General features: G+C 44.7%; 1 protein-coding gene across 2 annotated transcripts; it reads right to left on the bottom strand.

Annotated features, from left to right (window-relative positions):
- Nucleotides 1-62: 62 nt before the first annotated feature.
- Nucleotides 63-24,854, bottom strand: mapk8b (mitogen-activated protein kinase 8b). Of its 2 annotated transcripts, none has more exons than XM_079182526.1 (12): nt 24,585-24,854; nt 17,610-17,790; nt 16,414-16,543; nt 15,913-15,971; nt 14,152-14,290; nt 12,357-12,522; nt 10,303-10,374; nt 8,951-9,133; nt 7,714-7,838; nt 6,785-6,848; nt 5,891-5,968; nt 63-4,594 (listed from the first exon to the last, which is right to left on the bottom strand). In XM_079182526.1, exons 2-12 carry the CDS (start codon nt 17,729-17,731, stop codon nt 4,494-4,496), a joined length of 1,239 nt encoding a protein of 412 aa, XP_079038652.1. In that variant the 5' UTR covers nt 17,732-17,790; nt 24,585-24,854; the 3' UTR covers nt 63-4,493. The 2 variants fall into 2 exon arrangements, with proteins under 2 accessions (XP_079038652.1, XP_079038653.1); XM_079182527.1 differs by having other exon boundaries at nt 4,460-4,599.
- Between the last annotated feature and the right edge of the window lie 2,718 nt (nt 24,855-27,572).

The raw sequence follows: 27,572 nt of genomic DNA, 5'->3' as shown, positions 1-27,572 counted from the left end.
TGTTTGCCTACTTGTCACCACAGGAAAGAGAGAAAGAAAACGCATACAACCATAGATCAAAGTGTATTTTTTTTTTTTTTATTTGCAGTACATGATTTTTTTGTTTCTTTTAAGAGGTGGCATCATCAGATCCCAGTGCATGTATTCTAGTAGTGCACTTCTTCGTTGGTTGCGTTTTTTTGGGACGCGCAGATCCAGGAATTCTTAAAACTACTTGCATGGCTGGATTCACTAGCAAACATAACAAACCAGCACCATACATATAATGATTTCTTGTAGGTATTCACTCGTCTTTTTTGTGTTTATTAACATTATTGTCCTCGCCACGTCCCAAAAGCGAACACCTGCCGGCCGCGTTGTGACTCAAAAGAACGTTCCGGTCTCAAGAGACAGAACTCCGGCCGACGGATCCGTTTGGCGGGCGAGACGGATTACGTAACATCATGACTATAAAACAAGTCACAGAACTAAAATTGATCTTATTCATAAAAATAAAAAAAAGGAAAACATGGATTGACAGTACCAAACATTTTCTTTACCTTCAGGAGACAGCTAACAAAGGCTAGGCCCATCACACACTACTAGCACAGTTTGCTGAAGGTATTGCACATTTAGTTTCAAAAGAAAACAAAAACACCCCCCCCCCCCCTCCAAAATAAAAGGAACAAAAAATACATATAACAATTCTCTTACTTCTAGGTGAAGTATACATAATGTACAAAACTAGAAGTCTGTTGAAACCGACAAACAGTACACTTTCAAATAAATAAATAATGGAATCTGTTATTCACACGTCTTCGAGAGCTAATTCTGCAGGCGACTAAGTAAATGCAAGAACTGGCAGAAATTCAGCGTGAGGTAGTTCATCAAAGCCGACTCAAATCAGAATTACATGGTTTGGAGAGATGCGGTTAATTATAATTAAAAAAAAAAAAGCAACAACAACCTAAGAAGAAGAAAGCGTAACTAAATAGTCCCAATTGAAGCCCCCAATGTTAGGTTGAGGAAATTAAGAGCACTTTAGCCAACAAAGGATTATTCTCAAATTGATTATTTTAGCAAATATGACGAATAGGCTTAATAATACCACTGACTTTCCTGCTGTTGTTGCCTTCTCACAGATGCGACGCTGGTTTTTACGTTTTGTTTGTCAAAATACTACTAGTGCACATTTACTACTGGACAACTGACTGCAGATTGAATGTAGTTTTGTACTGTACCAATCAGGCTCTCGGTTGCTGCCGCTGCACTTTAATAGCCAAACCGTTCTCTTTTTAAATTCTGGTGACTGAAAAACGGAGCATGAGCCGGTGGCGCTCGCTGTTCGCAAGTTCAAACAAAGTGGAGGTTTGCACATCACAAAATGACAATGGGTTGCACCACTGAAACTAATTCTTACAAAGAACCAACCTTAGCCCGCCAATATATTAAATGTTAAAGCTATCTTTAGCTATCATTAACGTTTGCCTGCCTATATCTTTTTTTTTGCGCAGCTCATTGGTGAAGCTAACGTATTTTTGAAAGCGCTAATGCGTGCTAATATATTACCCGGTCAAATGTACGAGTGGAAAAAGGTTATATGTTGATAAAATGCTGTTTGATAATGATGTGAACTGTTTTTAGAATGTGAAATAAATTCTCCAAAATTAACAAAAAAATACATCAAATTACAAAACGTGCGATTAATGTTCGACTGAAAGACCAAATAAATGTGTAGACTTCTTATTCTAAAATATAAGGATATTACTAATTCTGAGACACAAACTTCTATATATATGAATATATATATAAATAATAGAGTCATACAAAGCAGACACATTTAACATATCTACTGATATATGTGGAAGTTATGTTACAGCTGTAGTAACTGTTTACACTGCGAACTGATCCGATGGTTTCTACCAACCAGTTATCTCACTGCTCAGGCTTTCCTCTGTTTAAGACGCTCCTTAAGTTTGAATGGTGCAACCCCATTAACAAAATGATTAGTTAGGAAGGACACACACACAATCTCACACACACACACACAGTCATGGATTTACCAACAGCCGATGCGAGTCCAGAACTTGAAAAAGAGACTGAGCCGCAGTGCGTCAGTAATTGAGAAATCACGCCGTTTTAAATAAATGTTGACGTCCGTGTTCAGCCTCGTATATTCTCGCAAATGAGCTTTTAACAGAACACACTTATCTAAGAGCAGGGCCGGCTCTAGACAACGACCTGCTCCTTGCTCCATGACAGCAAGACACATCCCAGCTCTGCTTGTTGCAGATAGCAGGAGCAGCTACGCAAACAGGATGGCTGCATGGAAGCTGAGCAAAGAGTGGGAAACAGCACAGGCTCCCTTTGTTTTATTAATCCACGACTCAACAAACCAGAACACAACCTAGAGAGCGTTCGGCTAATATGGCTCGTTCAAACTTGAGTAACTACGGTTAGAGCATCTTTTTTAAGTTTAGTACCACGAGTGTTGCTTTTAAACGTTCAAAACTCATCAGTGAGGAACCAGCGCGGTGTTCGGGTCGGCCTCTCAGATACGTGTTGGGAACCGAAGCATCGATCCGAGACTCCAAAACCAGTTCCCTCTCGCTCGGTTAACCCAGTTCATTCTCCTCTCTTACAATCATCACATTCAATTAGTACTCAACGAAAAGCCACAAAAGAAAAAGAAAAACTGCTATGAACCTATGTTTCGGTTGCTTCTCTGTACTTTGATGAAGGACCTTGATAAAACTGCCTTTTCCTCTGAAATGACTCAAACGCACACGTCGTCGCCTTCTTACCCTGCAAGACACCAGAGTCTCCCGCTCGAGGGCCAAAAATCCAAACAAGTAGAAAAATATACAATACATTTGTGAGAACTACAACCCCCATCACACATTATTGATTTGATATGGAAACTACGATCGTTAACCAGATGCCATTAAAAACCTACACAAAATGAAAAACACTTCCTCCCACAAACTCAGGAATGAATGACACGACAACAGGCACTTTTCCTTTCGACGCCAAAACAACAAACTGAAAATGGGCATAATTATTGCATAACGTGAGAATAATCCCTTTCTTTTGACTGGTGGTTTGTGCTGCTAAGTTCTTTTTTCCCCTCCACAATTGCAGGCAAGTCTGGTTCACTTGTAGTGTTTGGCCAACTTCAAAGTAAAAATCACTCCAAATCTCTAAAAGCACATGGCTAATAACAGGAGGCGGCCATGTTTTCACACTGCTCCCATAAGGCTGCACAGTCACTATCCCAACGTCGACACGTTTCACTTGCCTTCTTCACCATCACAACTCCCTACTTGACCGAAGCTCGTTTCTACTTACGCCGTCACCAACTCCTCAACCTCACACAACTCTACGTCTCCATAAACCTCCCAAAGAGCGAGAAAAAAACACACACACACACATTCTGGACCATAAGCGGTACCTCGCTGTCAAAGCAATGCCAGCGGAGAATGTGGAAGAGCGCCGAGCATCCACCACGTCACACAGCCTGTCGGAGACAAGAAGACGCTCATCAAAAGAAAGCTGCAGGTTATTCTAGTGGGACCTAACTGTGCTATTCTCAATCCCTCAGTTTCAGATGCAGAACGTTAAATCAATCATATGGTGAGTGAACATGTTTAAATCCTATCATGTCTGAACAGGAAGTCAATTATAAAGCTTTCATTAAATGTTACAATGTAGGAAGTAGTCATGACTCAAGAAATACATTTGTTTTTACAAGTAAATCGAAATGATCTCAGTTGATATTAACGGATATGTCATATGCACTTTAAACAAGATCCATATTATGTGAGATAGAACAGATAAGGGGAGTACTAAGACCATACATTTGTCAATTTAATTATGTTTCAATGGCTCACTGCAAACTTGTATTGAAGGTAAATCTACATCTACCATAAAATCTGTACAAACTCAATCTACATTGATATGGCAAGTTGTAAAAGCAGTAGCTTACAAGTGAAACGAATGGCGCTCAATAGAAGAAGAAAAACAAAATAGATCACATTAAAAACATTTTACAGATATTTCTTTCAATTCTCACTGTCGGTTAATAAAAACCGGAACGTAGTGAAATCATAAAAATTCTCTTATCATCATCTTAGGTTTCTGAAAAATTAAGAAATGCCACAATAAATTACAGCTAGGACTCAAAGAAAAATAAATCCTAATTTAAAAAAAGACTGACTGTAATAAAAAAAAAAAAAAAAAAAAAGATCATCTGTCCTTTCAGAAATCTAAATATTTCTCAAACAGCTAGCTGACTAACCGCTACACTACTGAAGACAAGCACAGAGGGGGGAGGGGGGGGGGGAATGCAGGGGGCGGGGCCAGGAGCCAGTGTTGGGCAAGTGGGTTGGTCTTCGCTGTGACCGAGGAGGGGGGAGGGGGGGTGAGGCCCAGACCAGGACCAAGAGGAGGTGTAGATGATAGTCATCTGCAGCAGCGGCGGCGGCGGCCGTCTCCCAGGCTGCTGTCGGTGTCGGTCAGGGTCGGGTCGGTGGACATGGAGGAGACGTCGTTGACGAAGGCGGAGGAGGAGGAGGAGGTGGAGGTGGAGGTGCGGTGCTGCTGCTCACTGTTGCACCTGTGCTGTGAGACACAGGAGAAGGCCCGGGGTCAGCCGGTCGAAAGAGAACACGCAGCTCACGCTCACGCTCACGCTCACGCTCACACTCACACTCACACTCACACTCACACTCACACTCACACTCACACTCACACTCACACTCACACTCACACTCACACTCACACTCACACTCACACTCATTGCCCTTTGGGGTTAGGTATCTGCGTGAGACGCGGACTGGAAGAGCTGGGGATTGATCCGCCGTTCTTCTGATTACCGGCGACTCGCTCTACCTCTGAGTCTGGTTAATGCCGGGAACGGTTCGCCTTGTTCTCCGCATGTAAACTTATATTTACACTTATCCTTAAGGGAAGTTTAGGGTCTTTGGATTATGGAATGCAGGAGACGTGATACTAAATATGGATCAGTGAACAGGCTTGGTAGTGAAGAGTAATTGTAGAGTTAGATCCATCAATCAAACTTTATGCGTAAAGCACCTTTCATACGGGTTAGTGCAGGTCAGAGGGCTGCACCGGTGACTGAGCAGCAGAACAGGAGACAAACAAATAAAAATAAGTGAATAATAAAATGTAAAATAATGTCTATGAACTTACCTATTCATCCCGGCTTTTAATTAAGAAGGCTTAATTAAAAGCCGGGCAGAATAGGAAGGTTTTCAGTTCACTTTTACAGATCTTAATACTCAGACTGTTCCAGTCACGGTGGCTTAAAGCCGACTCAGCAAAGGTTTTAGTCCTGCACTTTGGAACGACTGAGGACCCGTTCTGATTCATACACCGTCAGCATGTGAGGCACAAGACCATGAAGCGCTTTAAAAACAAGTCGAAGAAATCCGTTCAATCGTCTAATTAATATTGAGGATTTGTCTGAGGAATTTTTTTAGGGCGATGACGTAATTAAATATGACGACGACGTTCAGAAAGCTCACCAAAAGCATTAAATGTTAAAAATGACGCTTGGTACAGCCCTACTAGTTTACCTGGCTACTAGCTAATTCTTTCTCTGCTTATTAATCCTGTGTTACAAACCTAAGCAGGGTCATAACACGTGTAATAAGTGTCTAACTAGGGGGCTCAGAGTGGCCACGCTGTCACTCTCCTGCCCACATACAGTAGAGGAAGTACCTCAATGGAGTAAACACAAAGATGAGCTAAAGAGTGGAAAATAAACCTCGGCAGAAAAATGACTACAACATCCATTAACCCATATTTAAAGAGGAACAAGCTTACTTTAACATGTAATCACACACACACGCACACACACACACACACACACAGGAGAAACTCCACTAACCTATGGATGCTGGCTGTCCCCTGATGACGCCATTCTTCGTCCGTTCTTCCCAGTCCAGCACTTCTTTGTATATCAACTCTGCAACAAATGAGACACATTGAGTGACCACAGTGAGGAGGGGAGCGGGAGGCACCATGCAGGCCTTTTCTGGATTTTTAAAGTACAATTCTGTGCTACTCGTCACCATTTTGTTCTGTGTTTTTATTCTCCATCCTGTTTGATCTGGTGTTACTTCCCTACTGCTTGTGTCTCACCTGGTGAAACACAAAGATGGCAGCTTTTACACGATAATCTATTTCTAAGGAAAGAAAGAGGGTGATGTGAGATGAGGAGACACCAACATCTCACGCTACAGGTGTGAAGCTCCTGCCGTCAGTATCACTCTGTCTGCACTGAGGAGGAGGAGGAGGAGGAGGAGGAGGAGGAGGAGGAGGAGGAGGAGGAGGAGTAAATGCTCTGCCTCACTTTCCTGTGGTGTTTCCCAGGAGCCAATCATTGGTCTGCTGTCATTTCCATTCACGTATGGCATTTGAGTTACATCGTTTGAAATCAAAATAACTCTCATATCACGGCTCTTTATAAGATGTTAAGTATGTTCATAGCCTTCATAGCGTACATTTGGATTTTACACAATAATAAAGATTTGGATGCAGATAATCTAATTCCCAGCAGGGGAAAAAAGACAAACAGGAGGACACCTATGCAACATGTGCATGAGACATTTTGCAGTTTATAATTAGGATTGTGCTTCAGAGACTGGTGCATTTATGGAGTCAGACCACACGGAGGAAAACATGCACATCCGTTCGAGAGCACGAGCACAGACCGACCTTACGCAACGCGCCGTGAGAGGCTTTTCAAAGAGCAGAGGAGGGAAGCAGAGGATGTTCCTACCTTTCCACTCGTCCACTGTGTGCTCTCTCTCATCCAGTTGCTTGTCTGTGATCGCGGGCGGCGGCTGGAAACAAAGACAGACACGTGTTTGCTGTATTTCAGTCTTCTAAAACATAGAGCGACAGCTCCACACACACACTCCGGGTAAATGACGTTCAGACTCAACTGGAGCGCAGTCCTTTTGTATTTTGTTCTTTTAAACACATTTACCTGACCCTTCCACTAATTACTGATACTGCCATTCACAGCACTGGAAGCCTTTGAGTTACAAAGACAGGAGAGGGGCAACTCAGCTGCAGTAGCTCTGAAACTGAAAACCTGCAGACTCGGCTAACTGGTGGCACAAGACAGAAACCTGCAGCGCTAAATCTCCCCTCACATTAAACCCACTTAAAGCGGACGTTTGCCTGCTTTGGCGGGCTCGACCCTTTTCCAGGGGAAATACGACAAAACTATGTTGTTGGAATGAAACCAGCTCAAAGCCGGCCGTGTGTGTGTGTGTGTGTGTGTGTGTGTGTGTGTGTGTGTGTGTGTGTGTGTGTGTGTGTGTGGGGGGGGTTGAGTTATCCATCGTCCTCGGGAGTCAAATGGAGATTTGATTCCTTTACTCAGAGCAAAGAGCTGTGCGAAAATCTGAACTTTGAGGCGGATCTGTCAGTTCTGACGAGCCCTTTTCGTGCCAGAGAGGCAGCGATTCGCCTCATCCCCCAAAAATCAATTTGCTGAGTCATTGTGTCGTGTTGTGTAGACGGCAAAGAGGCAACGGAGTTTAACAGCTTGTAGTCCTTAAGACGGGAGTGGATTCATGGATGTAGAAGCGACGCCACGTTTCTACATATTTACTTGTGGTTAGAAATGATTCACATAATAAATAAGAATGTTTTTGTTTAATAAAACCTTTAGTGTCGTGTATTTAGTGAGTGACTTACCGCCTCCACTTCGGTCGGGTCGTACCACACGTTGATATAAGGGTGCTGCAGCGCCACGTCCACCGAGATCCGCTTGGACGCGTCTATTACCAGCATCTTGGATAGTAGGTCCCGGGCTTGGCTCGCTGAGAAGAAATCGGGGCGAGAAAAAAAGAGAAAATTGTTAAACTTCAAAAGACTTGATTTCCATTCTGAACAGTCTTCCGTTTGCTAATGTGATGCAATGTTCTGCTCAAACAGGATGGTGGAGATGGACACAGTGTAGGGAGGGACTAGACACTAGAAGGAGGGTTTAACATCCACATAGTGAGGCGGGAAAGTGTTCACAACTCTTTCCCATCAGCGAGTGAAGGAAAGAGTTGATGGAGTGAGGGATGAGAGGCAACTGGTCAAAAAATTGAATTGGTTTCATGGTACCGGCTGGTACAGGAGGATGTCACTAAGAAGGGGATCACAGCTGATATTTAAATGTTTCCTTTTAACAAGAAACAGCAAATAGAACATCTGATGGCTGCAGCTCTACAGGCGTGCTTCAGGGGAATACACCGTCACATATTCCTGCCTCTGTAAATGAACGAGGACAGAAAAAGACTTGGCAACAGCTCCGCCGCGCTTGCTGCGATGGTTCCCGTCAGCTCCCCTCAATTCACACATGGAGACACACTGGAGGTGAATCCCTCTCTGCAGTTAGCAGAGTGTTGCCGTCGGCTCCTGTAATCAGGGCTGAATTTAAGACTCTGAAAGCGCAGAGCGCAACGCTAACGGAGACTACGTGGAGGAAACGGTCATATTTTTGGGGTTTACAAGGGATGTGATAAAAAATACATGGTCACCAGGGAATCATATTAATCCTTCAGTTACAAAAGAAATAAAAAAAAGCCATTTAAAGTCTAGCGTGATAAATTCTACATCAGCAAAACGAGGCTCCAGCTTTAACAAGCCTTTTGTTCATATTTCAACGAAGCATATGGAGGCATGAAGCGCTCTGAAAACATTGATTGCCTCATTATTCATCACGCCTTCTGGGATGTGATAAAACTGCACTTTACATTTTCACAAATGGTTTCCCCTTCAGGCTGGACAACTGCTGCACCTGTGGTAGAGGAAACTGTGCCAAATTGGTTTTTTAACTCTTAGCAGGCACTGGGTTAGCAACCTCGCACCAGTTTATTTCCTCTTGTGCTTCCAGTAAGCCTTCTCAAGTTCCATGACACAGAGAGACAACAGGCTCCATTACCTTTCAGTTTGTTGTGTTCGGAGTCTGCGGGGAACAGGACGTCGGGGAAGAGCTTCTCGAAGGTGTAGCCGGCATACCGGGGCCTGTTCTCCACGTAGGTCCTCACCGACTGGTTGAGCTTCATCAGGAACTCCTGAGACGGCGTCCCCAGCTGCTCGATCACCTTGTTCCACTGGTCGATATCTTAAAAGGTTTCGGTGTTAAGGAAAAGCACCGTGCTGGCGGGTTTGGCAATGCCAGAGTTGGGGTGTGTCCTTTCTGAGTAGCATTATGAACTGATGAATAATTAAAAGAGAGCCATATGGAGCTGCTCCGCCTCATACTGCGTCGTTCTATCTTGGATAAGCTCCTAAAATACTTGTGTAGCTGCAACGGTTTGTACTCAGAAGGCTGGTGGAAATGCTTGTTTGGCTCACGTTGCAATTCAAACCTGAGGAGGACGGACCGGGGCACGCACGCCGTGGACGTGAGGGTGAGACAGGTGATGCTCACCTCAGACCATCCCCTGGTGATATGGATGCAACTCTTTTTTTTTCTTCTTGAGAACAGAAACACACATTTACATACAGATGTAACATCCGACACGTCGACACATGCTTTGTTCACACCTTTGCTCATCCTCAACACCGAACGAAAAAGGAGGAAAAGGTTGATGTCGGATGGTGAACCACCAGCTTCATGAAGAGACGCAGGTATATCAAAAGAGGAAATCATAAGACCAGTAAGTGTATCGAATCCTGGCTAAATATATAGAAAAGGATCTCAAATTATCAACAAACTCTAAAATGCTACAGATCCAAAGATGTATGGAGGCAGACGTTACTGTTGGACCTCTCAATAAAGGAAACTGCGGCTGATGTGAAACCTTACTTAAGTCTTCAGTTCACACATAGAATATAATAACTAGAAGTCTTATTCAAATCATATATTTTGTAGTTGTCCCGCGGAGGCTCCATTTTGGACAATAAAACTACAGCACCCTGGAAACCAAGGATAGAAGGTTTAGTATGTCAGCTGCTTTTTGTCATGTTAGCATAGAGCTATAATAGATGCTGCTCTGTTGGGTTCTATCTCTGTCAATGTCACCTACGTCTCTACAGAGCAAGCAAAGTGCAAAACCCAATACGAAGCTTCAATTGTCAAGCTACTGCTAGCCGTAGCTAACTAAAGTCAACCGGCATATTAGAATGTTCAGAGACTATTAGCTCCCTAATGCAAAGTAAGCTGTGATAGCACAGGTGACAGCTTGGCAGCTTTTCCGCCCGTTGTGTGAGAAGATATGAACAAGATGTCAGACAGAGAGGATGAGAGACGAGGCGGCATTTTGGGATGGAGGTTCAACTTAAGGATACGATCAGTGCCTGGAAACAACACACTACCCCGGACCATTTCAGCCATGATGCAGCCAACAGACCAGACATCAACTGAAAAAATGAAATGACAACCACCTATTTAGCATGCAGGACTGGAAAACAAAACAGGGGAAAAAACAACAGTCTCAACAACATAAAAAAAAAAGACCAAAAAGGGGGAAATTAAAACATGGTGTGGTGCCAGGTGATGTGTGTGTGATACATGACAAAAGAAATGAGTTGCATGCAGTCGAGTGCACTCTTAAACCTGGGTCAGCGTCCCACAATGCTGAGGGAAAGCATAACCTGTACATACTGCAAGTTGTTTAAAGAACAGCAGATTCATGAGCCCTTTAAGTGAAGACACTGGCTGTCGAGGTCTACTGAAAGTGTTTCAGCACCCTCAGCATCCTCCCTGCAATCCATGCTGTACGTCTTACAGAACACCAATTTATTCAGTATTATGTTGTGGTCATCTGATTGTGTGCACGGCTGCTTACGGCCTCAATAAAATACAGACTGAGGATAGACGAGGGAGCGCAAACCATTCTATTTCAGCTCTTTCATGCGACCGGCACGGTGCTTGAAGCTTAAAAAAAAAGGTGAGCGAGGAGGGAGTCGAATCTCTGCAGCTGCTCACGGGGATGTGATCTCCGTGTGATCCGGTCGGGGGGGGGGGGGGGGGGGGGGGGGGGCTTCTGAGAGACAAAGAGACACTGCTGCAAGCAGCTCAAGGATACAATCCCTTCCTGGAAAAAGGATTTTGTGGCGAACCATTTCTGCCATAATGCAGCCCACAGCCCAAATATCCACTACGTGTGCGCAGCGTTAAAAAGGAGGGAGAAGAGATTAAGCAAAAGAATGAAACAAGTCAGCAGGAAATTAGGGTCAATGTTTCTGGTCAAGGGGACAAAGGATGAGAGAGTAGTAACATTCAGCAAGAGTCTCCTGAGTTGTGTTACAACAGGAGCATTATCGTTATGCATCCCACCTCATGATGTCGGTACAAAAGGGAACATTTTATTCTCAGAGTTGTTTTAAAATGCAAAAAAATCGAGATTAGCTGAACTGACTGTTATGTATCTGACTTTGTACTGAAAGGTCCAACTACTAGACACGTCTCTATCACGGGAATGTCTCAACATTTGGGGAAATACACTTGCTTTCTTGCCGTCAATAAGATGGGAAGGTCGACGCCACTCTCGCGTCCGTACGCTAAATATGAAGCTAGAACCAGGAGGCAGTTAGCTTAGCTTAGCATAAACTCTGACAACAGGGTTGAACAGCTAGCATGGCTCCGTCCAAAAGGTAGAATAGTCCGACCACTAGCTCACTAATGCACCTTATGTTTCCCCAGAGTCCTCCGCAGAGAGAGTCCAGCACATAACCCCCAAAAGACCACAATCCTGCTTTTTGTACGGATTAAATAAACAAGATGGTGTTATTAATTAGTGAGCGTTAGATTCCCTTTGGACTGAGCTGGGTCTTGCTCTTTCCCCTTAGCTAACTGTCTCCTGGCTCTAACAAACGATATATACGAGAGTGGTACCAATCTTTCAAGCAAGCACATGGCCAACAAGCATATTTATCAAAATGTTAAACTACTCCTTTAACAGTCTTGCAGGAACTGCGATACGTCCCGAGCAGGAGCACCGAGAGAAATTGCTGACGCATGCACAAGAGCCTGTATTCATACTGGTGTTTTTGTCTTTTTTTAGCCAGGCTGTACGGAGCTCACGACAGACAACCTCTTAATAAAACATCAAAAGCATGCTAAAGCACTGCTGGGAACTGGAGTCCCCAGACAGGAAGTTCCCCACAAAGCACCGATGCCCAACATGACCAACTTCCCCCACCCCCTGAGTGTGACCTTTACAGGAACAGGGAGAGTGTGTGTGTGTGTGTGTGTGCGCGTTTGGGAGGTGCTGAAAAACATCCCAGGGGTGGGGGTGTGGGGTGTGGGGTGTGGGGGGGGTGTGGGGGTGTGTCATGCAGCAGCTTAGGAGCTCCTCACTGGCCGGTTGCCATCATAGAAGCCGCTTTCCTCCACTCACCATTGGCCTGGTAGCCCATGCCCAGGATGACCTCGGGGGCGCGGTAGTAGCGGGTGACCACGTAGGGCGTCATGAGGAGGCCGGTGGCGGCCGTCCGGGCCAGGCCGAAGTCCAGGATCTTCAGTGTGCAGTCAGACTTCACCACGATGTTGCTGGGCTTCAGGTCCTGTACGGACAACGCAACGCGGAGAGGGTTAGGAGCCGGATTAAGGTGGCACAGTTGTACGATATGGTGGCATTCTGCTAAAAAGGTGTTCTTTATCATATTTTGTATTTATATTTGATCCTTATCTAACTGTTCCCTGAGTCCAGTGCTTTCCTATCAGTTGCTGAATCATGTTCTGCGCTGCTTCGTCACCCTGAACTCCACCAAAAACGTAAGACAAACTCTAGAGCCTCTTTCAAACATAGATCACGGATGAGTTACTGGAATAACCGTTCAGGCTCCCCCTAGTGATTGTCACTGTCCACACATGCGCTACATACAGGAACATTTCCGTCTTGCGCGTTTTTCACACATACCATGCCAACGGCAAGGAATAGAAGGGGCAAGGGATAGTCTGGCAAATGGCGATAACGCAACACTTATGGATGCCAATCGACATAAAACTCAGCAGTAGAAGAAGCAGAGAGGGCCAGGCCGGATGTAGGCGTACGCAGAAGAAGACATCTCTTAAGTCATTTTCAGGAACATCATAACGTCACAAATAAAGCTCCGTGCCCTCCAGCCACGACAGTTTCCGGTTGACTAGTTGTTATTCAGCACGATTTATGATAGCAACAGATTGGATACTTAATCTGTGGTTTCTTTATCGTAATCACAGACTGCTGCGACACCTGCCACTGAAGTGCACGAAAATACCCAGGGGGCAGCTCACCAGCAAACAACACAACACTAACTCCAGGAAATCTTAACGGCATCACCAGCAATGACAGATGTCTCACTTCTTCACGATGAGACATCGTGCTGGAGTGCTTGGAGCTCGGTGGGTTGAGCTCGACTGCCTCGTAGGAAACATCACAAAAAGGACTAGAGGGCTCTCGTTGCAGAGACAAAGCCCACGAGAACAAGAGATGCGACTCTCTGGCGATCCGTGACTCACATCGCTTCCGCTCACCTTATGAGAGCTCTGCGTGCCGATGCGAGCGCGGCTGCTTAGCTCCGCCTTTGGCTCAATTAGTTCTGGCTGGCAGAGCAAGAGGAGCTCTGCTACTCTACTGCCGCGTCTTCCACCGAGGATGATTGACAGAGTGCCACAAGAGTGTGTGCGCGTGGGTGGGTGTGTACACATGTGCGTGAGTGCGCATACAAGAGGGATCCTTTGTGCGCTGCTGCTAGCGCTTCAGGGTGTGTGAGCGTGTGTCATCCTGTTTCTGTTGTTTCAAAGTGAACAAGCACCTGAGTGTATTCTGCATGCGTGTGTGCGTGTTACTGCAACCTGTACATTATCTCCACTGCCTAACAACTTGTGATCTGGAACCAATAAATGGAAACAAAATGACTTTCTTTGAGATGTTAAGACTTATGTGACACTGTAACACGACTGAAACACATCCTAAATGTACGGTGTTGTCATCCCGGCAACAATATGACTCCCTGGAGAAGCTGATCCTCTTATTCGTCGGCTCGGCTGTGTCAGAGCGATGAGCGCAGCGATGTGACCGACCTGAGAGTGCATTTATTAAAAATCGCCACACCATCCGAAGCGCTGCTACAACCCCTGCTAACCACGGAGGTGGATAAGACAACGAGCAGAGGGTCGGTGCCCGTGCGCGTCACATCAGCGCGCCTCACCCTGTGTATGATGCCGGCAGCGTGCAGGTGTTTGATTCCACACAGCATCTGGTAGAGCAGGTAGGACAGCCTCTCGTGGTCCAGCTCCATCTGAATCACCTGGCAGAGGTTGGCATCCATCAGCTCCATCACTAGATACCTGCAGGGAAAATGGAGAGGGTGAAGCAATCCCGCGGAGACACACACACACACACACAGAGGCAGAGAGGCAGAGAGGCATGCATGTACGCACGAGTTTTCATGTGCTGACTTCACCTGGAGTTTTACAATATACTTTGATTATGGCACATGGATGTAACATATACTACTAAAAGATATTAGAAATGTAATAGGGTCAGAGATGATTGATAATGATTTTTGGCATTTCTTTTCTTTTTTTTCCTCAGTAAGAATTTGGGACATTTGACTAAAATGTTGCTTGTGTTTTTACCAACATTTTGCTGTATATATTTTTTATTTTCTGAAGATTTTTTTTATTTCATTAGTTTCCAGACAGCTGGGGAAAAAAATACATGCAAAGTCTAAAAGCTACATTTTGAACTCTTCTTTCCTTCCCCATGCAGCACTTGTTTACCGTGACATTTAGGAAGTGACAGTAATGGCTCTACTTCTAAAAGCTGTGATGATGCTATGCTATCTGGCAGCTGTTACATCATCGGCCCCTACAATCCTTCTACTTGAAGCAAGGCCCTTCTGACAGATTGTTGTACTCGAAGAAACATCTTGGTGACGGAGCGTGCGGCTTTGCACCAAATGAAGAAGGACTTCTGCATACTCCATGTCCCAATACAATGAGTCAGGAACTGAAAATGGGTATAATACACTGTCAAAGTGAGCAAGGAGTGCCCGTAAGTGCCCGTGCACACATACTGGGGAATCCATATTTTGTATATTATACATTTGTGTCAGGCACTCTGTAATGCAAGTATGCATTCAGGTACACAAACACGCGGCCGAATGGAGCGTTATCCTCCATCCTACAACTGTGCGTTTGCCACGCAGCCCTCCGGCTAGGATTTGTCCAGTTTCCTTTTTAGCTCCAATCAGGCAGACGCAGCACTGTGCGCACACACACACACACACACACACACACACACACACACACACACACACACACACACACACACACACACACACACACACACACACACACACACACACACACACACACACACACACACACACACACACACACACACACACACACACAGCTTCTAGAGGACGGCATTAATCATGTTTGTTCCCGTCATAACAATCACTTCCCTCCCCACATCTTAGCTTAGTATTCCCCTCTGAGATTCCACAGCCAGTTTCCTCTCACATGCCCCAAATGTTCATCTCATTGACGGCACTATGTAGAACTTATACAAGTTGGAATTGACAAAAGGAATGAAACAGATTGCAGAAGCTGCACTCCAGGACCAGTATTTGTTAGATTGTGTGTCACGATACCAGATTTGAGTTATAATAGACCCGTGATATAAATTATAACTTAAGTCAGAGTTTACAGTTATTTTAAGATCAAACACCTGTTAATCCACAGTGTGTAGGACGTGTCCTGAATATTAAACATGTCCACTTACAGGAATTATAATTGTGCTTATAGTGAGGCAGGATAACACACAAACCAGAGACCCAGCTGAGCTGCACAAGCCCCTAAAAGTCAAAGAAAGGTAATCTAAGCCTCCAGCAACTCCACCTTTTGTATTGATGCTACAAACACTCAGTGAGCAGATGTTACTCGGGCTGTGTAGTACTCACACGTCTTGGAATTCTTCCAGTGTCTTCTGTGGCGTGAATACATTTAATAGGCCGATTATCTGCCGGAATGAAGAAGAAGAAAAAATGCACAGTTATTGATCTGCAAGTCCGGAGAGGAGATGAAGGGTTGTCCTCTGCACGCCTGAGCATCGATGATGAACCATGACAGGAGGAGCGGCGTTGTGATCCGTCAACCAAACAAGAGGAGCGAGGTGGTAGGAAATGCGGCACAATTTAAATGGATGCATGAGGACAAGAATGATGTTCAAACTGATTTGAGCCTCAGGGCTTCTGTACATCACATTTCATCTTGACTAATCTAAACTGTGAGACAACCCTGTGCATTTAAACCCAGATGTGAGCCTGTCCCCATAGGAACCAGACAGCAGCACTAAACGGTTCAGGTGTCACAACTCATCCCTGATGGTGAAATAAGAGACACAGGAACATTAAAACATGCTAAACAAAACATGGAAATGTGGAGAGAACTCGAGCTCTTACGTTCTTGTGGTTGACACATTTCATCAGCACCAGCTCCCTGTAGGCCCGCTTGGCGTGGGTCTGGTTCTGAAACGGCCGGCTCAGCTTCTTGATGGCGACGTTCCTCTCAAAGTTGTGGTCGTACGCCGAACTGGGGTGAAGAAATGAAAGCAAGAACTCGCTGAAAAATGTTGTTTTTCTTTGCAGCACTTCCCGGAGGACCTCAGAGACGCTCTTCACACACTGACACTTCATTTGTTCGCGAGCTGGTTCAACATGACAGTACATTACCAAAAGTCCAATATCTACTCTCCCTTTAGCTCAGTTTCCCCCATCTGCTGATGGAAACATCTCTGGAGCTGCTAAATGCTCCGCTGTGTTCACCACAGAGTCGCTAACTGGGTCTGTTTGTTACGGTGTACAGCTTACCGTGGAGTTGAGGGGGTGGGGGGGGGTTAAAAACACTTATGAAAGACAGACAGACAGCTGATGTGACGCATCTGGGACGAAGTGGGTGTTCCATCGGAAAAATACAAATCTTTGATGGCCATCAATTTGTCACATATCAAAGTGAAGCCTTTGCTGATGCTGCTGTGCATCCTGTTCTTGGTGTTCCTACGTGGTACGTGGTTCTGTGATGGCACGGAACCCAAAAGGACTTCATGCTTAGTTCAGGTTACAAGATCTGGACCAGGATTACTTTTTTTCCTCGCGCTTTAGGCAATTTTATTTATTTAAAAAAATTCAATGTTGGTCCAATCAATCAACCACCGGAATGATGAGTATGTAAACAACACCATCACTACCTGTGACGTGGACCTGAGAGATCCTCAAGCTCAGATACAAACGCCCACCTTTCCTTTACCCACACTGCACTGTCAGCAGATACTGCATTCTGCATCCATGTCTCTGCTGTATGCAACTCATGCTGATATTATGAAAATCTGATCTCATCAACTTTCAGAGACGCAAAGACCGAGCGCTGCATCGATAGCTTTTTCCCCTTTCGGACACTTTGTCCACATGGCTGACAAGACACAGCCATACATACATACATACATACATACATACATAAGGCGGTAAAAATATTCACTCCTCGATTCATTTCTAATCATGTTTTTAGCTTCACACCAACTCAGCAAACACACAGCCACTGATCAAACACAGTTGAAAATAGAAACTGCTGTTTAGGTGGACCTTTTTGTCCTTTGACTTACCAGACGATTCCCTGAGCTCCGGATCCGATGGGCCTGAGGTTCTGGTAGCGCTTTATAACCATGAAAGTCGAGTCGCCCACATCGATGCTGTAGTACTCCTTCTCGCGCTTGTTCCGGTTCATGGTGAAGCCTTGGACGAACGCAATGACTGGGCGTCCAAGTGGGGCTCTCCTCTCAAGACCTGCAGAGCGTAGAGAGTTGTTGTCACTTCACACTTTTCCTCCCAGCGGCCAAAAAACATCCACACCGAACAAGAAAAATGCAGAGATGTTTTATATATATATATATATATATATATACTGTATATTGTATGCTTCCTGATCGGCAAAAGAAGCTGAGCTGCCTGCCTGGTACCAGCATCAACAGCCAATGAAACGCAGCGGAACAGCTTGAAGTACTGTAGATCCGTCCATCAACCAGCCCCACAGCACTGGCTGCTCATCGCCTCACCAATAACACTTAATTCTGCTCTGCACTACTAGGGTTGGAACTATGCGGGGACCTCGTGTAATTCAGGCTTAACACTCTCATTTGCATGTATTTCCTGAAGAACTGTCAAGTCCTTAGTAGTGATCAGCCCCCCACTGAAGTGCAGATATGCTCATGTGTGCAATGGTACAGTATAAATCTCCTCTTACTTCCGCTCCATCGGTTACAATGAGTACTGTACTATGACGGAGAGAGACTCAGAGGAAGCAGGAAGCTGGGGTTCATGCTGACGACGAATCATTAGTGGGATTTGGAACACTGCGCTGAGGAGGTCTGTGATGATAGATGTGTGTTCCTTGGACCGTGACTACCGCTAACCAAACCCCCCCCCTTTCAGTATCCGTTAGTTCCCTTCTCCTCGCTGCTAAAACCCATCTTCCCTTTCTTCAGTTTTCTCCTCTATACGCCAGACAAACTATCTCGTATCCACCTGTGCCACCTCCTGTCTCGTACTTGTTTCATCCTTTTTCTGCTTCTTGTAATCTTTGTCTCCTCTCCGCTCTCCTGCCTTCAATCATCTTCCGTCTCCCGACAGCCTGCAGCTGAGCCACCGCCGCGCACACGTACGGGGGATGGATGAAAGGTGCACAGAGGAGCCTGAACTCGCTCACGTTATCTAACAAGCAAGAGACGCACTGACAGATTTGGGAAGGAAAAAAATAAGACATATACTTGAGCGAAAGCATACTCTCGTAGGTGCAGAAACACTTCCAGAGAATCAAAAGCTTACTAAACAAATTCACTGAAACAAACACACCCCTAACAAGGCATCTTCAGAGACGCTTCACTGGACCCTAAACGAACATTAACCACAAACGATTACTCCTGCTACACCCAACCAGAACCCTACTAAGCCCCGACGCCAACAGAGGAAGCTTCTGATGGGAGGGAAACACTATTTGAACGGGGATAACCTAAATAATCTAGACTCGTGCAAACATATTCTACACCGCTCGTCAAGGCATCTTTGCAGAGAGACGAGCTGTAAAAAGGATGAAATGAAGTATCTCCACCACCTGCTACTGTTTGATTATCCCCTGATAGAGACTCAATGTCATTTAACAACCGCCTCACATGTCGCCTGCATTGACTCCGGATGCCAACAGAGCACTTTGCTAAGCGGAGCCCACACTGTCAGTAACTGCACTCCCTGGTGAATATGATCGAATTTTGGGGAAAAACAAAAAAAAACAGAAGGGATGTCAAAAATGATTCAGCAGGAGAAATGGGTTTGAAAACAAAAAGACCACCAGATCAGTGTGAAAGTGAACAATCACCTGGGGGAGCGAGACAGAAGACAATGAAATTAAGGAACAACACTCTTCCTGGAAGGCCGGGTCGGTCTTTATTCACTGTTAATCATTACAAAGCAAAAGCAGCGTACATTCAGTGTACCTTCAGTATCTGTCCGCTAATGTTAGCTCCACAGGAGTGTCCCTATTACGCAACGTTTAACCACAACTAGCTCCAAAATCCACAAAACCAGCCTGAAAATGAAGGAAATCTGCACTGATTGCATGAGAGTCTATGGAGCACGGCCGGATAGTGTTCAAACCGGGTTGGAGCCGGCCGACGCTACGCTATGATTGGCTAGTCTACGTTCAAGTGGCGTGACTTAGCAAAGGGTCAATTACACACAAGACACAAAAGAAAGTCTCACCGTGTTCAGCGTTTGTAGCTCCAAAGTAATAAAAGCCAGACACTGTATGTTTGGTGATACCACCACTAGGAGACACCAAAGTAAGGGCTGAATGGCTCTTTATCAGCAAAGTGCGACCAAACAAAGCTAAATCTGTTCGAGTGTTTACTTCCCTGACGTAGCGAATCTGCAAGAATTCTTGATACATAATGTTCTCACGAACCCTTTATCGTCATGTCGAATACCATCAAATCTCTAGACTGATCCACCCAGCCAGCAGCAGAGAACGTCAACTTCATTTGCCAGCAGCCAAGGGACCAGAAATAAAATGTGAGGAACTTCTATGATTCTTTTCGGAAAATGTCATTCGGTAAATCGAGCCACATTTGACGGAGAGAGAGCTCTCGTCGAGCTCTACCAGGCGTATTTAAGCACTGCAGAATATGTCTCAGCTGCCGTTTGTGCTTCAGTGGTGTGACATGATTTTCCTCCACTTGGAGACAGAACAGCACATATCAGGGTGACTGTGAGACTGGAGGATCTGTGGCTGCATGTGGAAATGGGGCTGTGTGTGTGTGTGTGCGTGTGTGTCGGCCTGTCAACCCAAATAGACCGTTAGGAGGCATGTTACACAACCGGGGCTGCACGCAAACACAGAACCAGTGAGTGAAGTCTGTTCACTAAGTGATCGAGTGGGTTTTCCATGTTTAGACAGAACAAAACAAAAGACAGGCCCACAGCTACACTTAGTGCTGGGCGGTATACCGGTTCAACCGGTATACCGGTATTAATTTCCCGTACGATATGAATTTTTAATATACCGTCATACCGGAGCACAGTCTATCAACAACTGTCAATCTTCAGCAGGTGGCAAAAATACATTGTTCGCCGCGGCTTGCGTCACAGTCGGAGCTAGTTCTATTAACTGTATTGAGAGGGACCCTTGATCAGGGTTCTAACTTTATAACACAACAATGAATAACCCACAACTAACGCTATTTAACAGGGCAAAACACCACGACACAACAGTTTGTGACACAGAAACAATTTGTAACACTAATAATTGTACATTTATATAATTTCACCGCCGAACTGCATGCTGGGTACAGCTCACTCGCCTGCTAGCGCAACAGTCTGCTAACAGCCGGGAGAGGCTCATCACATGCACAACGTTACATTAAAGAACAGAACAGATTGATGTAGGATGAACATAGACAGACCGGAGATGCACCGACAGAGTTTGACACATATGCAACGCTGATTACGTTTAATATGTGTGGCATTTGTAATAGATGTACGTTGGTACATAGAGGGTGATAAGACGCTGTAACGGGAGGGACTTAGGACCCAGGGGAATGTAGGTGAAGGAAAGCGGAAGAGACGGAAGACACGCCACACGACGCCACACGAACAGCTGTTCACCGCTCGTCACGATCCTGCAGACCAGAGATTCTCAACTGGTGGGTCGCCGCGGACCTGTTTTCAGTGGGTTGCGGGCCTTTGCCTTATGCAGCGCACTCATTCACGCTCCTTTCCAGCATTTACGGCACTTGTTAAGGCGCTTGTTAAGCGGTGCAGGAAAAACGCCGACCAATGCGTTGTAAATCACGTCACGTGATGCAGTTTAGCCAATCAAATAAGGGTATTCTGAAACGTTTCCTTACTCTAGTGAGATGTACCCACACCGTGACACAGGGAGGAGAGACAAGGAAAGACATCATAGAGCAGATCTCATGAAAATGTATGTGTGAAAGTCAAATATCTCTGGTCGATTTTAACAATTGAAATTGCTGAAAAGACCGCATTCCTAAACGAGTGCTGCGAAAACATTGAAATAAAAGTGTTTCTCTTCCGCACACTTGGCCTTATGGTGAGGTGTATGCATTTGAAAATAATACCGTGATATACCGTGGTACCGCCAAAGTTATGCAAAATACCGTGATATACATTTTTGGTCATATCGCACAGCACTAGCTACACTTCATCTATACGACCACGCGACCCCTTCAGGGGTCAAAGGTCAATTTGATCTGCTGATAAGTCGCGGCTTTATCAAAGACTACCCAACGGCCACGGCTGACACAGCTGAAACCACCGTCTGTGAGGAAATGTCTCCGACACGCAGACAGAAAAGAAGTGTGTCCAAAAGTGTCAGATGCGGCTTCGTAGAGGTGAACACACGATTGTCTTGGCAACCCTGTCCAGATAGACACCGACATCCGTCCGTCACACCGTCTCTACTGCGAGTCAATCCGTCCCTCATCAGCTATCACAGGTCTCCTGTGTATTAACGAGGTTCGAGTTATCCGTGCGACCAGGATCCAGCCTGCCAGCAATTTGGGAGGGTTACAGTATATGTTATCTTTGAATTGCTCGCATTCAGCCAAAGTAATGGCTACTGATAAGAACCCAGAAGGGCACATTCTGTGCCACACATTGGCACCAGATTAAGACACCGAATAACACTTCTATTGTGATAGTTCAGAGGGACGATTTCAGGGTATTTAAGCTCTGCTTCCAACAATCTGAGCCCGATTTTAGCTAAAGTGCTAATCATGAAACAAGACGCAACAACTGGGCCTTTGCTAAGCCCCGCCCAAAAGCTGGGCCATTGGGTCTTGAAGTCAATGTGTTTTTTTTTAAAAATGCGTTTTGGTTAGATTGCTGAAATAAGGTCTGTGGTTAACACAAGCTCAAGAGATTTGAACATTTTGCTCTATGATATAAAGTACGTCAATAGTTAGCGGTTGCTAACAACCTTCACAGCCTCGTTGTGTATACTCGTACTCATGAGACCGCGTCGTTCGTTCATGGCCTAACTTTAGCTTTTTATTACTAAAAGTGGGGTTCAGTTGAGAAGATTTTCTTACTGAATAAAACTTAGTGTCATAAATATGTGTTTGCCACAGAGATTATTTTCTGCAATAATCCAAAATCCAATGGAACAATCCCATTGACTCTTTGTCCAGGGAACCAGCGCGATGCTAGCATCGGTCTACAATACACAACGCGTGGTATCTTTTTGGAGTTATACCGACATGATTGTATATTTGTTTATTTTCTGTTTGCAGCTCACACAGTTTTTTTGTCATTTTTCAGGTTCTGAATCAACCACTAAAGAATTTTGAAAGTAATACCAATATGGTATAAAAATATATTTTTTTTTTCTGCCACATCGCTGCACAATTACCAATAATGTCTTCATACATGATGTACATGATCAACTGTGCTTGTACATCTTTACAGCAAGCCTCATTTGAACAGCTATGTCAGGTGCAAGCACAAAACACATATTTGCAGAAGGATAAGGACTAATGAAGTATCACATGTTGCAGAGGAGGATCTGAGCATGATCCGGAGGAGCGGAGAGACACGGGAGAGCGGACGGTTCTTCCTCAAAGGAAACCGTCTCTGCACTCACCCGTGACCGTTTGAACTGTGGCATGCTGTCGTTTCTGTTTCGCCAGGGCCGGTTCTGGCCACCGGGGTTATCAAAATATCGACTACACTTACCGAAGCAAATTATGGAAGACAACTGTGGGATACAAAGAGTCACATTCAACGAAGAAATCCATGGACAACTCTGATACTGCTAGCACTGTGGTTCAACTACTGAGAAATCTAAACATTATCTAATATTCACAACTCAATAAGCCCAAGAATCTCTCAGTACCGACCTATAAGACCTCCAGATATGAATGCGGGCTCGTCATGCTTCAGCCAGGACTCATGATCACATCTCTGAAGGCTACCTTTATACTTTGGGTGCAGGAATCACATTTCTTGGTGCTTTCTGCACGACCACTGCTGTTCTCCTGGCAGGTTGTTTTAAAAAAAAAAATTGATTAAAAACCTTGCTAGCAATGTGCAGTGCAGTCTGGGAGCTGCAGAAAGAAACCAAAAGTGACTAGAGGAACATGTTAGACAGATAGCACAACCAAGATACACACACACACAAGATACACACAAGACACACACACACACACACACACACACACAAGCTGCAACCTGTGACGATCTCAGTCAAACCTGATTTTTATCAGACCGTTCTAATAACAGATCACTGATAATCTGGTGGATTACAAAACCTCCCATTAGATCAACCTGCTTGATGTATTCGCATTTCACCTTTTTTGCAGGCAAGTGAGGCCATTAGCATCGCATAAAAACCACACACACACATACACACAGACGGACTGCAGCCTCGCATGTAGCCAAATATTGATATCCCATCTGCCCCGAGTGGCCATCGCATTAACAGAGATGCTGCTACAGTATAATAACCGGTGTAGACCTACCTATGCTCACTTCACAGCGCGGGCATTGAGTTAGCCCACATTCCAAGCGAACAGAAACATGTGCGAGATCGTATCTTTAGCAGTAAATATCAGCACACACCGATGCTAGCCGAAACAGGGTGTATTCAAAGGCGTCGATGCGTGATTTGTGTTTACCGGGAGGGTGTTCTCTCGTCTTCGGGTGACCACAGACTGGAGGTCACGGCGTTGTAGTTTGAGGCTTTTCGCCAATTTCGTGACTGGCAACGCCACCCCGGTTCACAGTTTACAGTGTAAGCTGTGCTAATGCGTGCTAACGTGTGTGTAGCACTGGCACGGATAGGTTAACGTTACAGTAGTGCGCTCCCCCAGTGTAGCCACTCAGTCTGGCTGCCTTCTACCAGTTAGGCCGGACCTGTCCTGCCTGCTGTGGTAGTCACCCTACTGTAGTAACACCTAGGCACAGTAACGCGCGTGAGACAAATGTGCCCGTTTCCATCCCCCAACTGTTGACAATTACACGTCTGACATGTTTTAAAGGAAGAAAATAAAAAGACATGTCGAGCTCACCCCTCTCCAGTTAATTCCAACAGTGTCGACCCGCAGTCGATGTTTGCTGCCTGCTGGAGACACAACCCGGACGTTTTGGGGGGGAGGTGGGGGGTGGGGGGGGGGGGGGGGAGAAAAACAGCTCTTTAATCCCTTTTTTCCTCCGGATACTCTCGCGTTTCCCCTCACACTAGCAGGCCAGGGTCATCACAAAATACCCGTGTAGCTTCAACGTAACCTAATCTTTGAGCTTCCGCGACACGAGCGGTTTCTGCCATTTCATAGCAGCGTCGTCGAAAGCTTGCGACGTTTCCTCGGCTGCACAATGAGGACCAGGGGGACGTTCAACACCGCCTGCGCGTTCCCGGCAGCCGCCGCTGGAAAGCGGAAGCGACGGTTTCGCAACGTTTTTTAATAATACGGCAAACAGCGAAGATTTGTGCTATTTTACACATATTGGTGGGTTTAAAAAAAAGGATTTAAAATACATACATAAATGCAAACGTTTAATAAACGAGTTTGCACCAGGGATTACATTTAAGATATCGTGTAGCTGTTTTTTCTAACAGTTAACAGTTAATGCTACAAAATAAAGTCGACTGAACTCCAATTTATATATGCATTAATTTGAATAAGTTATAGGTTTGCTAATTCCGCCTGCAACTTGGAGTGTCCAATTGTATTTGGTCGATTCAGATGCCAGTATATAAGGTATCCTACTATTGTAAATTAAGTAATTCTACCTTTATGAGGTTTTAACATTTACAACTTTATTTCAACTTTATGTACTTTAAGTACTGTACTTGGCCTAAATACAACTTTGATACTTGTTTATACTACATACTATACTATCTACGCCATAGACTGTATTTATGCTTATCTGGCTGCTATAACTAGTTATTTTTCAGAACATTTGAAACAATTATCAAATGCAATGCATTATCGGCATTATCTAAGAAAGAAATACTTGTAATGGAGTATGGTGTCTGCCTGAAACGTCATACTTCAATCATTAAAAATCTGATTTTAATTTAATCAAAGATGTTCTAATGATTTTCCGTACCAGTTTTTGAGAATTGACCACCGCGATAGGCATATACAGTAGTGTGTTTAACTGTTATTATAGGTGCCTTGCTTAAATGTATTGAGCTGCACATGCAAGCATCACCTTGACCTTCTGCCACAAGTGTGTGATCATTACTCCTCGGGCTGTAAAGGACATGGAGTAAGTTAATGTACTCTCATGATGATGTGGCTGAGGATGAAGTGGTGGGTCAGGTGAGTCATAAGATGTTTTTTTCCCTTTTACTAAGTAACATTTCAAGCACAGAAGAAAGGTTACATAAACCGTGAAATCTGTTTATTCTCCAAGCCCTGCTGTATTAGTCAATCAACTTAATCTACGTAAGGTGCTAATAGAAAGTGGGACAATTAATGTGTCACTAGTGGTTGAAACATCAGATTAACACAATGGATTGGTCCTTTGCTGCCCCATCTGCCGTTCCCTCGCCCTGCAAATCCAATTATGTTCTTACGTCCCCCGGTCTAAAAATAGTTGAAAATGAAGCAGAACGCAGAAACAGCACGTCATTAGTTGTCAGCAAATGACGTTACGGAGCTGATGTGTCCTTTGCCTCGAGACAATTGATCTGTCATGAGGAAATGACCGTGTGTGACGAGCTGCCATGACAGACAGCAGCACCGGGTCGATGGAGCGTTGGGTGGAATGGCAGCAGGGGATGCATGAGAGGAAGAAGGATTAGGTCCAAGAGAGGCGGATGTCTGAAGGAATTTAAGAAGAGTCTTTCCAGATACCGGATGAAATAAGGTACACTGCGTTATGTGTCAAAAGCAAGTTGTAATGTTTTTTAGTCTGAGCGTTTAGTCATCTAACCACCTGTAGGCCTAAGAATGTGTGATTGCAGACACGGTGCTGGCATGGGAGCATGAGGTGCAGCATTCTTTATATATCCTGCTGCTGTAACAACACAATTCCCATCTGGGATTGAGAAGTGCTCTGCCGGATTTGTCGAGGATAAATCAAGGCAACAAACAGCAGAAAGCAACACTCAAACCTAGTAAATAACACGCGCACAAAAAGTGGTGTAAATCACTAATTTGATTGTGTGTGATTAGATTCAAATTCTGGTCATTTTTCACAGAAGACATGTCACAGGAGCAAAAGCACTGGGGTAGATCACAAAAGGAATGGTGTCTGAATGCCATTTAGCTGCTTCGGTTTCAGGGTATAGTGCATCGCTGGCCCGCTGTCACACCGTCACAACTTGCATGTTCCTACAGAGAACAGAAACAGTGTTAATGTTAATAGCAACACATGTGCTTTTCCAGCTATGACGAGTCAAAATGTCTGCTGTGAAGAAAGGCCGTCACCGATTGCTGCCGACAAGGTTGTCTGGGTGAATCAAAAGTACACCGGATTATCAGAGCACAGTTAAATTAGTGCATTTAATTAAGTAATTCGTTAAATCATTAAAATAACTGAAAGCAGTAAAGTCATCAATAAATATAACAATAAAATAACAAAAAAATACAAGAAAAACGATAAAGATTCCTCCATTATCTGGTACCCTCTAACATGAGGAGGAATAAGATGATTATAATGAGATCGTTTCGGGAGGCGACATCCGGATGTTAATCTGATTGTAAAAACAATTAATGACAACTCGCAGGTTACCGTGGTTGCCGAGGAACCATGCTAATACTTGTGAGTGATTTGTTAATCTGTTCGGACTTCTTCCTGAGTTGTGCCATAAGTGATCCCACAGGCTCAACGGAACCGACTGAACCGGTGCAAGTTGAATCTAAAAAAAAAACCCACTGATTTAACAAACAAAGTATAATGTGATTTGTCTCAAGCTTTGAAACTACAGCTTCCTGTAATCTTCTAGTCATTAATCTGGTAAAACAAAAAGGGATCTGTTGCTGTCCATTCTGCATGTTTAGTTTAGTTTTTTTAAGTAGAAAAAACTAGATGTGGTCAGTAGAGAT

Source organism: Pholis gunnellus, assembly GCF_910591455.1.
Source record: "Pholis gunnellus genome assembly, chromosome: 21".
Lineage (NCBI taxonomy): Eukaryota > Metazoa > Chordata > Actinopteri > Perciformes > Pholidae > Pholis > Pholis gunnellus.
Note: the sequence above shows the minus strand (reverse complement) of the source record. Positions and strands in the feature narration are given on the sequence as shown.

What these genes read in the sequence shown, in the direction of transcription:
- mapk8b (XM_079182526.1), bottom strand. Translation starts at nt 17,731, where the DNA reads ATGAACCGGAACAAGCGCGAGAAGGAGTACTACAGCATCGATGTGGGC. An exon ending in GTTGTTTCCAGGCACTGATC is followed by an intron (nt 9,134 to 10,302) that starts GTATCCTTAAGT and finishes AAACCTTTTAAG; the next exon opens with ATATCGACCAGTGGAACAAG. An exon ending in GGGACAGCCAGCATCCATAG is followed by an intron (nt 4,595 to 5,890) that starts GTTAGTGGAGTT and finishes CTCACAGCACAG; the next exon opens with GTGCAACAGTGAGCAGCAGC.